The sequence below is a fragment of the Clytia hemisphaerica genome, unplaced genomic scaffold (genome assembly GCF_902728285.1).
Source record: "Clytia hemisphaerica strain Z4C2 unplaced genomic scaffold, Clytia hemisphaerica genome assembly, whole genome shotgun sequence".
NCBI classification, from domain to species: domain Eukaryota; kingdom Metazoa; phylum Cnidaria; class Hydrozoa; order Leptothecata; family Clytiidae; genus Clytia; species Clytia hemisphaerica.
In genome coordinates this window covers 71,294-89,705 of record NW_027104027.1, presented here as the reverse complement: position 1 = coordinate 89,705, position 18,412 = coordinate 71,294, and the positions used below count along the sequence as shown (strand labels likewise).

Genomic DNA, 18,412 nt, shown 5'->3' with positions numbered 1-18,412 from the left:
GATTGCAATGCAACTGAAACCGAAAAAGTGAAAAAAATGAAATCCGCAATTAAAACATACCTGGTGTTTACTAAATATAGAACAATAACAAGATAAATAAAAAATGCTCATAAAATTAACTGAATAAAATGTGTACAACAAACTTTTTGATAGTTAACTATTTTATGTTAATCAGTTCCCGTTCATAGTCAGCATGAAAGACTTCAATAAATACCATGGTCATTTCAAAATGGTCAAAATTTACTCAGCTCTTTCTTATCATAACAAATAAGGAATATAATCAAGAACGTTCAAAGAAGAATGTGAAAAAGCAACGCCCCAATCAAAACGGATAAATAAATTTTGCTTTACATATAAATAACTAAAAGGTATTTTCATAATTTACTTGTTTCCTTTAACAGCAACATTCTCTCCCCACCACGAATAAAATTCATCGTTCTTCTCTTTCGTTCGATCGTTCGTTAATTTTCGTTGTCGTAACGACGCTTGTGGCTCGTAACCAGAAGTCTCGTAACTACTGGCAGGACTAAGGGCGCCTAGTTTGGGACTAGGATGGGCGGATAAGGAGAGGGTGGAGGCGTTTAAATCATCACCGCCACGATCACTATCCAAGCTGTCAACGCTGTTTAAAGAATTGCTTGAAAGGCCTAAAAAGAAAGAAGGAAAAATGTGAAACACCTTAATAGGTGTAGAACGAGTAGGGTAGAGGGATCGAACGAGCCACAATGCTGTTGTTGAAAAAGTGGGCCATTCTATTCAATAGAAATACATTGAAGTGGACGAATATTTTCAGAGGGTCCACAAAGAAGAATTTCCAACGAGAAATCTTTAAATGTTTACGTTTTCCAGGGGTGAAATGATAAACTCGATTATATTCCAGGTGTTCAAAAGATTTTTTCTAAGGACAATATAATGCTTCTTTACCAGGAGCCTTTTTGCAAACTTGTCAGGGAATACCTGCACAGTTTATAAAAATTTCTTTCAACTTGAAAAAGGCTCGTCAAGCCCTTGTATGACATGTACGGATATCAAATAGAACCAGCCAAATAGAGAAAGATTACAAAAAGATATCAAACACTAGAGACAAGCCTTGAAAATTGGAATGGGGCAAGGTGAATATACCTTATTGGAGTTTTTGATTTTTCTAAAAAAGTAATGCATTGTGGGATTGTTTCGAGTGTATTACAATAGAATTCCCTCGAGGAATTCCTAAGAGATTTCTATTGTAATACACTCGAAACAATCCCACAATACGTCGCTTTTTTAGAAAATCCGATAAGGTCTATTAAGAAGAGACTTACCAGAAAACCTTCTTTGAAGAGTGCTCTTCGGTTTCTTTTCCTTCCTTCGTTTCTCAATGATCATAGTGATCCATTCCTTGATGGTTTCCGTGGCAACCTCTTCCAGAATGGTCCCTTCTAACTCCTCACGTGTCAATCTCTCATCCAATTGTAAACTGGTTGAAAAATCGATCTTATTGTACGCAATGACGAACAACAAATTATGAAAAGTCACTTTCTTTTGAGTCTTCACTTTTTCCAATTCCGCCACCATCCGCCTGAATATCAAAGGACGCCCTATCTTCAATTTATCTAACGCCAAACCACCCTGTAGGAGCCTGAGAACGACTTTAGCTCTCACCAGACTCATGCTACCGGATTTCTCTTCGTCGCATAGATTCCAGGTTTCTTGAAAACATTGGATGTCTTGTTGTGACATGATTGGATCATCATCCGTGGAGTAGAAGATAGAGAAATTCTCAATAACAACAGCGATAAAGAGATTCAAGAATATATAACTGATGATCAGATAGTAGGAGTGGAAATATATCAACGCGGAAGTCGGATTTCCACATGTGCTCTCCCAATAATTCTCATTCGGAAGTTCCGTACAATATGGTTTCGTTATCATTGCGTCATGCATGATTTGATTCCAGTCCTCTCCCGTCGCAACGCGAAACAACAACAAAAACGCATAGTAACTGGTAGTGAAATTTACGTTTCGTGTGATTGCTAACCCGGGTTTGACCGATCCGAACAATATGACTCCCACAAAAGCGTAACAGAACATTATGCAGACCAGAACGGCGATAGTGTAGAAACTTTTGGTTAAACTGATGACGACGGTCAACATAAGCATACGAAGAATGTTATGTTTTCCTGATAGTGACACGTAACGTAATATAAATACAGCCACGCCAAACTGTTTGGAGTAATTGCACGATGCCTCATCTTGAGCTACACCATGGCAAGACGCAATGTTCCATAAACTGAAAATAAGTCCACAAATCATTAACAGGAAATCGAATCGGTTTCTCCAGCTCAACCAATAACCACTCCATTGAAAGATGTAGATTTTTAATAGAGTGTCAATAGTGAAAAGCATACAACAGACGATTGAGACGTATGTTAAAGAGTTGATGATACTGTCATCCCTCTCAGTGGGTACCCATTGCCCATAACATAACATTCCACAGTTGATAAGGATGAGAATACCATAGCATCTGTTGTACGTTTTCCCGATAAAAATTTCGTACATTTTATAACGTAACGTGTCTGCAGGTGGTCTACCAGGTAAATGTAGCGGTTGAGCTAATAGGATCTTCTTCTTTAAATCTTTCCAACGTTTTTGTTCGACAGTGAGTAAAGCAGTTCCTTTATTTTCATTAAAGTTACTAACAATGACACCAATGAATAATGTCAATCCGATCAAAGATGCGAAGAAGACATAAACATGTGGGTACAGTGAACCAAAGAATCCAAACTTGTCTTCAATGATATCTCTGACTTCCGTCCATCCTTCAAGAGACAGAATTTCCATCAATGTTAATAAAGCATTTCCCATGTGATCGAAATTGAAACTTTTCGGATTCCTCCAAACACGTGGGACTAGGATCCTAACTTGTCTTCCAGAAAGGTTGGTGAAATCGTTGGGCGTGGCAATTTTCATGAGAAATACACCTGTACAGTTAGCTTTGGTGGTGATGCTACCATCATTGCATTTCTCTAATTCACCACTGAGAAACTGGACACCGTAGCTGGCAAAAACAAACATCAGTGCCAATTGTAGTATGGCAACTTTGATGATAGCTTTGTAACCACTCACCAACACTGTTACAACTTTTCTTAAGGGCGGTGCCAAGGTGATCAAACGAAGTGGGCGTAACGCCCTGAGCACTAAAATGATCTGTTGGGCGGATCCGGGTGGTATGACCTCTGGTTTCCAAGCGATGTATATCAAACTGACAATATAGATGAAAACATGAATGATATTACCGAAATCTCGAATCAAAGCATTCGGTGAAAGGATGAGACCATCTGAGATGATTTTCAGTGTTAGTTCTATGCTCGTGGTAACGACGAAGATGTATTCGATAATTTTCATCGCTTCACTGTCAAAAGTCCGGTGAGAAGGAGACTCCCAAAACATTGCACCAATGGAAACTTGAGTGAAGAATAAAACGATCCAATCTAACCATGTCTGTGAAGCAAAGTAACGTTTCAAGCGTTCAGGACTGAAACCACCCAAATGTCCAGTTTTTTCGTCCTTCTGTGCGTTGTATCGGGAATGAACAATCTTTTGTACGAACTTACGGATCGGATTTTTAGCAGAAAAGATAAATAAGGATTTATCAAAAAGTGGGTGATTCTCTCGAAGTTGTTCGATTTGCGATTCTTTTTTACGTTGTGCTTCTTCAAGTTTTTGTCGAACCAATCCAACATCGATATCTTTGGCGCGATCCATTGTGTTTGTACTGATGCGGCGATTCTGACTGTAGGTCTTGCGTGTGGCGCTCTGGTTACTGGAGACACGACTAACCGGCGTCGATGGGGTCGTGTCACGTACTCGACGGCTACCGGCACTTTGTCCACTGAGATGACGCGAGAGACCACTACGAAAGGATTTGGTCAATGTTTTTTGACGTTTTTTGACGGTACCGTTTCCATGATGGGAAATGCTCATTCGCTTGTTGAGAGCATCTTGCATGAGAGTGGTAACACTAGACTGTTTACGAAACTGGTGAAGTGAACTAGATTCCATTGGCTGGTTTTCGATGAAATTTAATGGCAGTGAGTCGTTCGCGGTTGGTTCCGTGATCTTGTTATACCGTAAGTTAGAATTGGTGATGACCGGAACCTGTTTTGCGAAAAGAAAAGAACATAGAAACATCGTTTAATGTAAAATTTGATCTCTTGCTTATGCAACTTTTTAGATGAAAATTTTGAAGTTCTGAAATTAGTGAATCTTTTGCCGAATTATTTCCCTTTCTGCTAAAAGCTGTGCGACTTCACCGAAAAGATTTAAGTCCTTTTTTAATTCGGCAAGAAAAACTTTCTTTATTTTGAAATATTTAAATAGAAATTAAAAAGTGAGCTTGTCTAAACCTTTGTCAACGCAAATAAAAATCTTTGGAGTTGGATGTGATGGAAGCGCGGTTGATAGTTTTTCTCTGATTAAAATTATCCTTCGAAGAAATGTGCAAAACTGTCAAAAGCATACAAACCTCTTCGTCCATTTCTTCACCCATTTCAACATAATTACTGACGAAGCTTTGTCTCAACTTCGGTAAAGGCGTCTCCACATAATCAATCTTCGTTAATTTCGGACGCGGCTTCAAATTCTGATACAGGCGCATGCGTGCTGGTAACTTCTCCTGCGTGTCTGCAACCTCTTCTCCCATGCGGCGTTGTTTAGCAATTTTGACGTCTTCTTCCAATTCAAGATTATCAAGAATCAAAGCGACGAAGACGCTAATAAGGATAGTGGCCGCCAAGAAATGAAACAGGATGAATAGGATGAAAACAAGGAAGGCGAATCCGAGTCCACCGCGATATAAGACGTCATCCATGATCTCTGCCCATGCTTCTGTCATGAAGATTTGGAATAATGATTTAATGGCTTGAGGGAAGGTCGAAAAACTGTATGTATCGTCAGGGACTGAGGGGAGTCCAGTACCGCAGAAGACTTGTAAACTGATACCAGCTGCTATAACGAGAGCTGCAAGCGTGAACAGGATAAGGCTACCAATTTTGCTTCCGCTACCCAAGATTCGTTTTAAGAAGGAGCGCAATGTGCTCCACACTAGCACCAAGCGGAACGGCCTCATCACCTGGAACACCACAAATCCGGTACGGCCCATAAAGACCGGTGCTAGGAATACGGTTGACCCAACACAAAGGATGAATTCGAATACACATTGAGCGCTCTGGAAATACTGTTTACGTCCAAGGCCGATCATTTTGAGGATGGTTTCTATCAGGAAGAGTAGGGTGAAAACGATCTGAATATATTTTGCGAATTCTGCTTTGAAAAAGAATGACTGGATGATAGCGTCTGCTAAAACACATAACAGGATAACGAATTGAAACGCGCCGCTACGTGTTATCTTCGCGATCACTTGACGTGCGTAATTACGGCGTAAATCTTCATTGCGATTGACCAAACTCATGTGTTCTTCCGAACGACGTAAGACTTTTGATTCGTCTCCTGTTTCCTTGGGTTGGTTGACGTGAGAGGATAATTTGCTAACCTGAAGGAAAGAAAAAACTTCATGATATTAACGATGAAAATTTCTCACGATAGAATCTTTAATAGATATAAACCTTTAAAACTTAAGACTGTTTTATTTTTCGAAAAAAAAACACTCTAAGGATGCCAAAATTTAAGCCCAAATAGTTAAAAAAACGCACACCACCCATAATATCCGACAGCCGATTCGCTGATATTTTTATTTTTAACTTTTTTATTGAGTTTATTTTTTCTATTTTTTTTAAGGGTAATCATGTTCAGTATAAGAGAAAAGTAAGTACGAAAAAGTTTTTAACTTTTCATTTTTTTCATTTCAAACCATCCAATACAAAATCTTTGTAGAAGTGTTAAATTTTGCGGCAAAGAAATGGAAAATGCTCATGTCGGCAAATCCCGACATCGGCAAAGAAATCGAAAGTGCCCATGTCGGCATATAGCGACATCGGCAGTTAAAGGGTTACACGTTTATTTTTTATAAGAACAAACTATATAAGAACATAAGGCTTCGAGGCCCAAAAATCTAAGAACATTCTAAGAACATACTAAGGCTTTGGAGACTTAAAAATATGCAATTTCTTAAGAAATTACATCAAAATGCTCAAAAAATGCTGAAAATAAGAACATTTTAAGAACATTTTTAGGCATCAAATCCAAAAAACTAAGAACATCCGAAGGCTTCGAAATTTTTTGACGTTCTTATAAAAAAAAAACGTGTACATAAATCATCTTTTCAGCACGGTGATCGGCCAACGCAAAACAATCACTCCTAAACTAAACACCAATCATGTAAATCAACATTACAACCCAGTTGATTTCGCTTTAACTTTTGTTTTCAAGCAAAAAGCAACGCGATTTTCAACAAGTATGCGACAAAAAAGCACCGAAAAAATATGAGGTAGGCTGCTGACATCCACTAACGGATTCATATAGTACCTGCGGTTTTGGAGAGGTTTGCGACTTAGACTGTAAGCGAGGGAGAAGCGAGAGAGTTTTAAGGCAATTTGGATGAATTTTTTTTCTAAGCTATAAACCTTGAATGTTTATGATGGATTCATCGGATTCAATCGCGATATTGAAAGATACATTGCGACAAAGCGAAACAAGAGTTTTACATCAATTAATCCCCTTTTAGATTATATCTTTCTAAAAGACTTTTCTAAGCAACAAAACTGATAGCAATCATCCCAGTGGCACAGTCAAGTATGACAATTCTATTTGAATATAGACTCCGCCTTGAATCCCATTAAACTTTTTATCAAGAATATCGAGTCTGAATTTCGTAGAGACATTATAATATAAGTGTACCTAATATAGCATCTTTAATTTTTATAATCATCAAAAGAAGCAAAAGGGAAAAAGTTGCAGATTTAGTTTTGTTTCTAATAAACCTTATAAAAAACAAAAACGTTGGTAAAAACAACGAAGAGCCCAGTATGACCAATTATCAATCAGAGTGGATGCTAAAACAGTTTTAAAAAGAAATCATTTAAACTCACAGTTTAACCAAAATATGTATATGCTACAACTTCGTAAAGCTGCAAGCTGGAAGGGCAAGTTTTTAAAAAGCTCTCATTCAAAGTATTTCTAAGATGAAGATTATCACAGTGTTCATATTGGCCTTTCTGCATTTCATCCAAGTGGTACCTTTAAGAGGTAGTTCTTTATTGGGGCCATGCTCAGAGAAGAAAAACATCACCATTATCATCGATTACGAGAATAAGGGAAAGAACGAACGGTTTATGAAACAATATCTGGCTGAATTAGCTCGTATGAAAGATTGTTACATCATTAATATTTATACCTATCAGAAGAAGACAGACCGTTCCGTTGGGAGGGCATAGACACTGACCAAACACGGATCTCATCGTATCTTCCAAACAACTTACAAAAAGCATTAGTAGCCAAAACGCGACAAACAAATACTTTTCTCAATCGATTGATTGATAGTGGACCTCTGAGAGACGAATCTACACAACACATATTGTTCTATATGTTTAGTGGATACAATGATGAAACTCTATCAAACCTTCGAAAACTTCAAGATGAGAAACAGTGGTATATCATTTTAAAATGCACCATAGACTTCTGTCCTAGACCAGACTGGCTTCCAATTTACCGCCTTATAGCTCAAAGAAGATATTAATATGAACAAATGTACATCAACATTAAAGACCTATAAATGAATCCAGAATTCGATAGATTCCAGTACGCAAAATAAATTAATATATTCGATTGGACGTGTCATATACTTCCCTATGATACTGAAAATTTTAGACGGCGAAAACCAGCGTAGAAAAATACACGATTCTTCAGCAAAAAGATTGAAAATGATAATTTATGACAGTCCTTATATCGATCGAGGCGAGATCAAATTTTGGGCGTGGTATATTGGCAGACACCAAACAAAAGATCTACAATATTGTTTTATTGGAAAACCATCTCGAAAACCTAAATGGGCTCTTCCAGAAAAATTTGAATATGGGGGGGGGAAGGATATAACATCTTTTGGAAATTTAGGACATTATGAATTTTGACCCCCCGCACAACAGATCTCACCCCCGGACAAGCATCAGCTGACCCCCCGGATATTCAAAATTTTGCAGATTTTTCACTGCTCTCCGCACAAAATATCCAATATACCCCCACCCCCCCATGTACAAAAATTGTCTAGAAGAGCCCATCATCATCATCATCATCATCATTGCTCGACCGCAGTCGAGACAATGGATTCCACTCGCTGGCGCCAGGAGTCGCGGTTGCGCATAGCAATGCCCAGGTCGCTAAGATCAAGGCCTGTATCCCTGCTCACCACATCTGGAAAGGTAGGTTTTCTCGATCTCTGAGTCACACGTTTAGGTTTCCAAAGCAATAGGGAGGAAATAACCTCAGATGAGGCACGGAAACAGCAAATGACCAGCAAATTGAACGCGCTTGGATTTAAGGAGGAGAGAGATTGGTTTCAAGGAACCGTATATGGTGCGTTTTGTTGGATGGTCACGCCAAGAGAGATTTTTAACCCTTCTCAGAAGTCTGGTATAGGTACCGTCTACTTGCTTTTCAAATTTTTTGGTAAGGGACCAGGTTTCTGAACCATACATAAGAATTGGCTCAATAGTTGACTTGAAAATTTTAACTTTGAGACTAGAGTCGATGAAGGAAGATGACCAAATACTATGCAGCTTATTGCATGCACTCCAAGCTAAACCTTTGCGAATTTTAAAGTCTTTTTCAGAAGAAGAGATGTAAGAACCAAGATATTTGTAGTCTTCTACCTTTCGTAGGTTTGTACCAGATATTGTTTTAATATTGTCTGATAATTCGTTAACATTAAGAGTCAAATATTCGGTTTTAGACTCATTGAGGTATAGGCCTGTACAGTTCGCAGCAGATTCAAGAGCAATTAGAAGATTTTGTGCATCCTCTAGGGTAGAGCTGATAAGTGCTATGTCGTCAGCAAAGTCTGTATCTGTTAAATGAACGGCATGATTACGTGGACCAAGCCTACGTTGAAGAAGAAAACCGCAGCTAGATATTTTATCAACAGAAACGCGCATAAGGTAATCGACAACTAGAATAAAGAGAAATGGCGCAAGGGTATATAACCCTGGAGAATACCAGCTAAAATAGAAAAAGTTGAAGTCTCACCATCAGGTGTTTGTAATGAAGATTTTGTATTAGTGTACAGAAGTTTTATGACATCGATGATCTTTTGAGGGATGCCGTAGAGAGAGAGAATATCAAACATTAAGTCGCGATCAACCGAATCAAAGGCTTTCTTGAAATCAACAAAAATCAAAATTGCTTCAAGATAGAAGTTTCTAGCTTCCTCTAAGATTCGTCGAAGAGCAAGAACTTGGCTTAAAGTAGAAGGACCACTTCGAAAACCGTTTTGACTTTTACGAAGAATGGGTTCAACATGAAGCCGTATTCTATTTAGAAGAAGCTTATTATAGAATTTTGCTGCGATTGGGAGAAGAGAGATACCACGATAGTTTGTGGCAAGACTAAGGTCTCCCTTTTTTGGTACTGGAACGATGGTCGATTTTTACCAGTGTGTTGTACAAACTTTGTCTTCAAACGCGAGGTTGCAAAGCTTTAAAATGATATCATGAAAATTTCTGTCCTTCCAGATAATAGGTGGTATGTTATCTGGACCGAGGTCCAGTATCGAGACCGACCAACTCTTCCATGGAAAAAGAAAAAGTAGATATATCTAGAGGGGGAGAAATTGAGAGAAGAGCTCAATCAGGTCCAATGCAATACTAAGTACAGTTGTAGCTCTCTAATTAGACACACTATTATTCGATACACTCGAGATAGGGAGCATAACTGTACTATCGAGTTCTAATGAAGACTTGTGATTTGTCGGCAATAAATTTACTGATCTAGATGTGAATATATGAACAAAATATTTGCACTTGTATTGATTTTGATATTTTCCACCTTATAACTGCATGTATATAACAGTCTGTGTTCTCCATTTTAGTCATATTACGTATGTATCAGCATTGACATAATTTTATCATCTTAAAATAAAGTTTGGTAGAAAGATGAAGAAATTAAAAAATGATTTGAATATTTGAAATATTTCAATACAGTATTTGAAGTCATGACATGTCATTATACTGTTCAGAATTTCGAAAAAATGTTCACCCCTTTAAAAAACAACAATATTCTTTTCAATTACAAGACATAATGAAAGGGTTTCAACGTTATAAAACATTATGCACCAGAACTGTTCTCCACGGTTCATAATTTTTCTCCCGGCTACGTCTGTATGATTAACTTCATGTATTTAAAAGGCGTTGTCTAACTCTAAATACCCCAAGCAGTAGTTTTTCAAAGGGGCAAAGAAATACAAAGGGTGCAAAAGACGCCTCTAATTACTAATTTCGGCGCCCCTTTGCTCTTTTACATCTTAGATATGGCAGTTTTCGGCCAAAAAGAGAGAAAATACCCAAAAAAATTCCGTGGTCGCTTCGCTCGCATTATTTTTAAAAAAATATTTACTTTTCAAAATCAAAATCTTGCCTTCCCAATTTGGCCTAATTTTAGTTGACCCATCACGCTACTGGCTTTAGGACTAGACTTTTTAGCTGGTCCATGTAATGTTAAATGGAAAACTCTACTTACCTTTTGGTACGTAATATTAGCAAAGTTTTAATCAAAAGTTATGATCGAATAACTGAAAATTTTGACTTTTTCTTAAATCCAAATCGACAATCTTTTGTCAAACTTGCATTTTATTTTCCGTTGCACATGGTACAAATAAAACACAAGTCCGGAAGATCAAAAAGTCTTATAAGTCAGCAAACAATTCAGTGGCTTGAAATTAACACGACATCAAATTAACAGGAATGAGCAGGTGTAAATTACAGAGTGAGTGGGGTTTTTATTAACACGGAAATTTTCCATTCGTGTTAATTACACGTCTTTTAATATTCATGTAATAAGCTATAATAATAAAAAGTATTCATACCTGAAGTCTTAAGTCAGCGAACGCTTCAGTGATGATAGCAATAAAGACGTTCTTCACCAAAATAGATACAAAAATGATCAACGCCAGAGAATACAGGAACGAAAACATCCAGAATCGAATATCCATCCCCGCATACATGATCGCCGACCATCCTTCCATTGAGGATGCTTCATAAACAGTTAATAATCCAGCTAAAATATGTTCGAAAGGTCTTTCATTAGTGTGGAATTTCTCGAATGTTAGATTTCTGCACACGAAACCTGTTGGACATGTGAAATTATTGTTTTCGTAACCAGGGGGTGGACATCGTGTTGATGGGATCAAGAGATCTGTTTGTTGGACTTTCCCAGGATCTGTTCCGTTTTTCACACAATAGAAATTCATCAAGCCAAACATTTGGATTCCCAATAAACCAGCCAGTAAGACAAAATAACAAGTGAACAAAAACACGCCCCAAATTTGTTTCATAGATCGATACGATACCGTCTTGGGAAGACTCAGATTCAGCATGGATTTCATAACTCGGAGTAACAGTAAAGGGCGTGGCGCCCTTAAAAATGAATATTTTAGATACTCGTTGTTGACTTTTTGTTCAATGACAGAGATATCTAGAGTCATTTCATATGATTGAACACCAATCGAAATTAATATACATAACACCATCACTAGTTCGAAAATCCGTCCCGCGCTTCTCAAGTAAGATTTTTTCCCACGGACGAAACCTTTATGTAAGATTTTAATCACGGCCTCACATCCTAAGATAAAACCAGTCACGATATCGATGGTTAACGTTATTTTGCGTAGCTGTGGATGCATTTTGAACGTTTGTGGTGTGTTCATACATACTGAGACAACACTGGCAATACAACACGCTCTGATGAGAATCAAAAACCAGATCTTCCGACGGTAGTATCTAAAAGAAAAATAACGTTTTATTATCAAAATACAAACAAAATATTGACTAAAATAAGAAAAAATTTACATACCCAAAGTTTAAGTAGTAATAGAAGCCAAATCATGTTCCAATTAGATCTTAACTTAATTTAAAAAAAAATCATTTTCCTTGGGTTAACATAGCTAACAGACAGTCAACTGGATTAAAAAAACCACTTGATTAAGAGCATCCTGGTGTCAGGTTAGAAATCCTATAATTTATTGTCGTAGAAAAGTCATTTTCAAATTTCTAACTTTTCAAAAAGTTTTCTTAATTTTCCGAATTTTTAAAAACTGACCCTCGTTTTTGATCCACTAAAATATCAAGTTCGTCGTCCATAATTGAACTGACCAAAATATTTTATAACTGTTCAAAGTTATGAAGCACGAAAACTATACATCTACTCGAGTCCTCAAAACTTCTCTCATTTTTGTCATTACATTTCAATTTTTAAGTTAATGCATGCATTTTAGCATAGAGTAAACAAAAGAAGTCGAAAGAAAAAGATCTTCACCACAAATATCCATAAATTTTTAACGTTGTAACCATAGTGCATTTTTTAAGTTCTTTTCTTTCTTCTTAAGCCCAGAGCATTAGTCTTATTTGTTGGAGTGCAATAGATTGCTTTGAACATAACAAAGAAATAGAGCAAAGTGCGACGAAGAACCTTTGATAGGTGAAACTGATCTCATTTGTTATCTCACGGCAAAGATTTTTCATTTTAATACGTTGCTGGGTAGTTGGGAGAAAAACAAAAATGGTGGGATCTCCCGTCGAATCAAAGGTATGAGTGTTTAACTTAATGTAAAAATAAGTGAAAGCATTTAATATTTCGTACATCTTCTCCTTCTTTTTAGTAGGGTTTTTTTTCGGTAGGTTTTATTAGGAGGGGTTTTCTTAGGCTAAGTCCTTCCTTAGAATTAAAAGTGCATTTAACCTTGAAATTTATAAAGCTATAAGTAAGTATTACGTTAAAATTTAAGTTATCTCTTCTTCATAATAAAGTAAAGTCTACCTCGCAGATTACTTTGATAGGTCTGAAGAAACTGCCAAACATCCAAAGATTTTTTTGAACCACCCAGTATTTTAACTGTTAAAGATTTCTTTGGGAGATTGGCCTGGTAAATTTGGCTGAAATTTGCTTCTGAAGGCTGATTTGTCAAACAAAAGTCCATTATGTGCACTAAAGTAAGTTTTGCTTACCAAATATCAGCAAATACTTCAATTAAAGTGTATCCAGATATAATTGGCAGTGGAAACAAGAATGCCGGTAACATTTGATAGTCAAAATTGTACATTTTTCTTGCTTGTTTTAGGGAATCAAAAGCTATATACTTGAATATATTATTGGTTGAAAAATTTGCGATTTTTAACGGTTAAATTTGCGACTGTAAAAATTGACCTTTTTTCTACTTATAAGTACAGTATAGATTATTTATACAAGTATAAATACTACAACGTTCATTTTTACACCAATAGTTCAAACTTAGGTTAAGAAGGTTGTCAAATTTCAAAAAGTCCTCCGGAAATTTGATTTAGTGAAAAGTTGGAGATTTGATATTTCACAGAAAAGTGCTACCAAGGGGTATTTCGGATCCCATATCTTCCGAAGGACGGTTGTCAAATCCCAACCCCTCCCCCTAAAACTAAAAAGGTGACAGAAGACTTTCTGTTAAAAAGTGGAAAAGTTAGAAAGAAAAAAAAAAGAATTTGTTGCACCGTTTTGACCCCCCTGGATTTCTATTTTTCCTTTTACCCCCCCCCCCCCCCCAGCAGAAAGGGGGGGGGGGAGAAAACTATGCACAATCAGCTTTAAGCTTCCACAGAAAATCTGATACACAAGTAGTGTTTCTCACATATAATTATTTCATAGAAAGTAGCCCAATGGAGTGAAAAAAAAACAAGATTAGTGCACTTAATAAATGGGACTCCCTAGCATTTGGTACTGTTAGAGTCATGTTGGAAACACAACTCACTTAAACAGCAAATCTGTAAAAAAAGATTTTGAATGTAACAAAGTAAAGCCTCTTTCAATCCATATGTTGATTGAAGAGTCATCACTCAGAAAATCTTAAATTTAATTTCAATACCATTTGCACAGTTATCAAAAACAAAAATACTATAAATTTGATTGTAGGGGTATCTTGGTGCCACCTGACCTGTTCCAGGAGGTTTTTTCCTGCTCAAAATGATTATTTCTGATATTCAGTTCTTTGTCTATCCATTTGAAGTGGTTGCAGTAAAAGATTTCTGACCCTACTGGCCCTAAACTAATTTCCAGTGGATACCCCTTAAAACCGCATACCTCTTAAAACCTACAAAGCTGGATTTTGGGCTCCCTTAACCACCCAACAAACTTATTCAAAATTTTATCAAAAATCCCTTCAAAAAGATCAAGTTTTTCGGACCTAGAGATTACACAATTGAATTTAAGGTCATAAAAGCTATACTTTTTAGGTACCTATACTTATGGTAGGTACGAAAAAATCATTTTCTTCTTCATGGTTTATATCCAAGGGCTGAAAAGGGGAATTTTTCACTTCCTCGTAAAAAAACTGAAAACTGGTTTCTACAAAACATCATGGAAGAAAACCATAAACAGCATACTTTCGACACAAAAAAATTGCAACCACAAATTCCGCATAAATTTTTGGATAGAGGGTACCCTGAACAGCAGGGCGATTTTTGATTTTTGAATCTGCCGTGAACCTAACCCTCTTGCCTATGAGCATGAGTCTGCTAATGTCACCCATTTTCGGTTTTGTCAACTTTTCAACTTTAAGGCTCCAGTGAAAAATCTAGGTGCATGCAATAATGATACCAGCTGATGTTTTTTATCAGTCTTGATACTGGCAAGCTTAAACAGTCATTTTTTTCACTTTACAAAGTGCACAATTTTTTCAGGACAGCTTTTTACATCAAAATGTGAACGGAAAATGAGGTTTTTAGCAAATTGTCTAAGTTTATTATTTAATAATCTAGGCCAATCATGTCTGATCATACTTAATTTTTCTTAAAGTTATGTCCCCACACAATTGATTTGCTAGAGAAGTGAAAGGGTTAATATCTATAGTTATTTGATTTTTAACCCTTCCCATCCATTAGAGAACCAAACCAAGTAACACTAAAATACCAGTTGTCCTTCATTGAAAAATATTCCATTTTGAAGTGAACAGGGTATGATTTCCGTTCACAATTTTGAGTTATATATGTCCGTACATTATTTTATCCTTTAAATTTTCAAAGGAGTTATTCTTACTCAGCTGAATCATTTTTCTATATCAAGGGTCATATTTGGGGTCATTTTATACAAATTTGAAGTCCCAAAGGCTATTTTTTGGGAGACGGTGAAACAAAATAGTTTCTCCAAAAATTAGTTATGTCTGCAACAAAAAGTTATGTCCGCAACAAATAATGAAGTTTTCTCAGCCCCCAAACACCATTTTTCAGGTTTCTTTGACAAATTATTGCATTTGAGGTCATTATAAGTTGGTTCAAAACCAGAAAAAAGTCTGATAATTTTCCATTGACAAGATTTCAGTTTTTTCACCTCATATCATATGTATTTCATGTTGCGGACATAACTATTTCATCTAAAATGTTGCTGATAAAGTGTATTTGCAAGCTGGCATGATGTTTTATTATATGTAAGTAGTGCTTAGGCTATTAGAAATAGAAAACAAATACTCTGATGCCAAGTTGAGGTCCAAAATTAAAATTTTAACAGAAAAAATAACCTTTTTGTATCTTTGAAAATTATGGTTCTGAGCCTGCGAGCTTGAATAAAGGATAAATCATGCATTAATTTGCATATTAAATTAATTTCTTAGAGCTTTTTAAAAAGTTTTTTATGGTAAGCTGATTAAGCTTGTCTGCCTGGGTTTCCAAAGTTCAGAAAGTCTGTCAACAAGGGTTCACACACAGACTAACTGTTTCAGACTGATTTTCCATTTTGGTATTTTGGAGATTAGATTGTCTACAAAAAAAATAGTACTTCTTTCACTGACAGAAAGAGCTGCAATAGCTGTAAAAAAAGTAAATTTTATACCTTTCAAATATTTCCATATAAAAAAATAGTTTCCATATAATCAGTACCGTCAACTGCGCTCCAACTTGGGACTATCTGACGCAACATAGGACCATCTTGAATTGTATGCAAAAATACAGGAACGAAAATGCCGTGGTTGGAGTTAGTTGGAATGTATGCAAAACATATGCAAGTTTACAAAAAGATTAAAAAGACAACAAAGCATCTTATAAATAAATATTATAATCATTAGAACAATAAAAGATGGAATTTCTTAATCCAAAAGGAAATATTTACAGAACAACAAAAGCCTTTTAGGAATTTGTTCTTAAAGACATTGCATATTCTGTTTTTATGCCATAAAAAAATTCCACGAAGACGGAGTACACACATCAAACTTTCAAAACACGCAAACTGAAAGCAGTAATTATGACGTCACACTTTCTTAATGTTTTGATTTGATCATTTGGCGGCTCTATTCCCAGGAGAATAATTTGCCGTCAGCCGAATAAGGATTGTTTTTTACCTTCGCGGGTGATTTTTCAGTTTGAGTTTCTGTCTAATGTTATGGTCTTTTGAAGTGCTTGTTCTAAGAGATGAGTAGATATAATTGTTTTTAGTTTTCAAGAGAAGCAAATTTGATCTTTCTTCTACAAGATTACACTTTAATATAATGCCAATTATGCATATAAGTTTTTAATTCATACTTTCTTTTTGCATATGTTTTGCATACTTTCTAAGGGAAATTCACCACGGCAATTCGGCCACCATAATTTTTGCATACAATTCAATATGGCGGATGGAAAGGCGAAAAGGTCTATTCCACCACCATTTCACCAAACCTCCAAAGTCATTTGATTTGAGTTTAATGAACCCCGTATAAAAAAATACACAATTTCTCTTTCGCACAGAGTAGGCTTTTAAATTGAAATATGAAAGAAATCTGTAGTGGAACACATACACACAAGTGTATTATGTGCACTCTAAGAGGAACGAAGAAGTATGATTGATAGACTTGGTGGAGTTATCAAAACAAATTTGTTGTCAAAGTGATATAACAGTAAGTAAAAATACAGGCCAGATATCAACAAGTCCCATGTTGCGACCACTCATCCCAAGTTGGAGCAGTTGACGGTATTTCATGATGAATGAATGGATTCTTAAAGTTCTATAACTTTATTTCTTTGGCTTTGATTAGTAAAATAATGTAAAAAAATGAAACTCACTTATCAAAAGCATCATCAGTCAGATTCCTTAGAATTCCAAAATCTGAATCACTCTCTTCATCATCTTCATCTAAATTTGTATTGATCGTGTTTATCGTACCTCTCCTCTCAAAAGATGTTTTACGTGTTGATGCAGCTTTCCTAGCAGAAAAGTATCCGCCAGAAGTAACGGTCTCTGGTTCATTTTCATCCTCAGATGCAGTCAAAACATAAGAATTGGACACCATATGTGGTGAGGAGTTGTTGATGTTGTCAAAAGAAACTTGATCAGCAGTCTTTGATGGTTTGAGACTTGGAACAATTACTTCTAATCCTCTTGCTAACGATGGAGATGAATGATTTCTTTTCTTATCATATTTTAAAATCTTGTCTTTGTCATTAGAGTTTTCTTCAAAAGACACAACTCCCCTTCCTGAGACAGCCAAACCAGACTTTTTTGTTACATCTTTGTTTGCTAAAGTTTTACTGGCTTCCATTATTCGAATCTTTTACTTTTAATTGAGCTTTTTAATTAAAACATCTTATTACATCTGATACCTTATAATCCAATCTAATTTTGATTGTCAATATTTCATTTCAGTTCCTATTCATGACTGAACTAATTAGTTTCAGAGAGCAAGCAATAGGCGAAAAACTCTCCCATCACAAAAAGTCAAAAAGTACAATCTTTTTTGTTTTTATCGGCCTCGATTACTCAAACGCGCTCGATCATGTCTCTGCTATTAAAACAACCGGAAATCGCTGTTTTTCCGCACAGATATCAAAGTAAAAGCAGCGGGTATGACTTTTGGCGGGAAAAGCTTATAATCTTAAAAGAAAGTCGTTTATAATTTTGGATTACATCTCCTGTATCCTTCTTTTTTTAATTGATTTTAATTATAATTGTCTTTGCAGCATGAAACAAATTCCTAATTAGCCCTGTATTCAGGTATGCATTTCTTCCTTTTCATGTGAGATAATTATATAAGGGGAAAGACAATAAATTGTTTTTTTCAAGGATGTGAATATAGTTCCAAGATTATTCAATATTTCAACTTTTAATAAACTAAAATGTTTAAATATCTAACATCTGAAACTCAAAACTCAATATTGAGTGAAAATTTAAAGACATAATAAATTACAGCTGAACAAATTACAAATTTACAGAACATAAAAAACTTCCACAGTTCCACTGTTACACAGCTCCAATGGGAGTGATGAAAAGTTCAAATAATCGT

General features: G+C 36.0%; 1 protein-coding gene across 1 annotated transcript; it reads right to left on the bottom strand.

Annotated features, from left to right (window-relative positions):
* Window positions 1–294: 294 nt before the first annotated feature.
* On the bottom strand, window positions 295–17,839 carry LOC136811651 (sodium leak channel NALCN-like). Its single transcript, XM_067068276.1, has 5 exons — window positions 17,196–17,839; window positions 11,009–11,921; window positions 4,505–5,530; window positions 1,302–4,137; window positions 295–647 (listed from the first exon to the last, which is right to left on the bottom strand). The coding sequence occupies exons 1-5, from the start codon at window positions 17,669–17,671 to the stop codon at window positions 382–384; spliced, it is 5,517 nt and encodes a 1,838-aa protein (XP_066924377.1). The 5' UTR covers window positions 17,672–17,839; the 3' UTR covers window positions 295–381.
* Between the last annotated feature and the right edge of the window lie 573 nt (window positions 17,840–18,412).

Bases quoted from the DNA above. Each gene is read 5' to 3' on its own strand.
- LOC136811651 (XM_067068276.1), bottom strand. From the start codon at position 17,671: ATGGAAGCCAGTAAAACTTTAGCAAACAAAGATGTAACAAAAAAGTCT. The intron at 5,531-11,008 runs GTATGAATACTT...TCTTTCCTTCAG, and splicing joins TCGCTGACTTAAGACTTCAG to GTTAGCAAATTATCCTCTCA. The intron at 4,138-4,504 runs GTTTGTATGCTT...TTCGCAAAACAG, and splicing joins GTGAAGAAATGGACGAAGAG to GTTCCGGTCATCACCAATTC.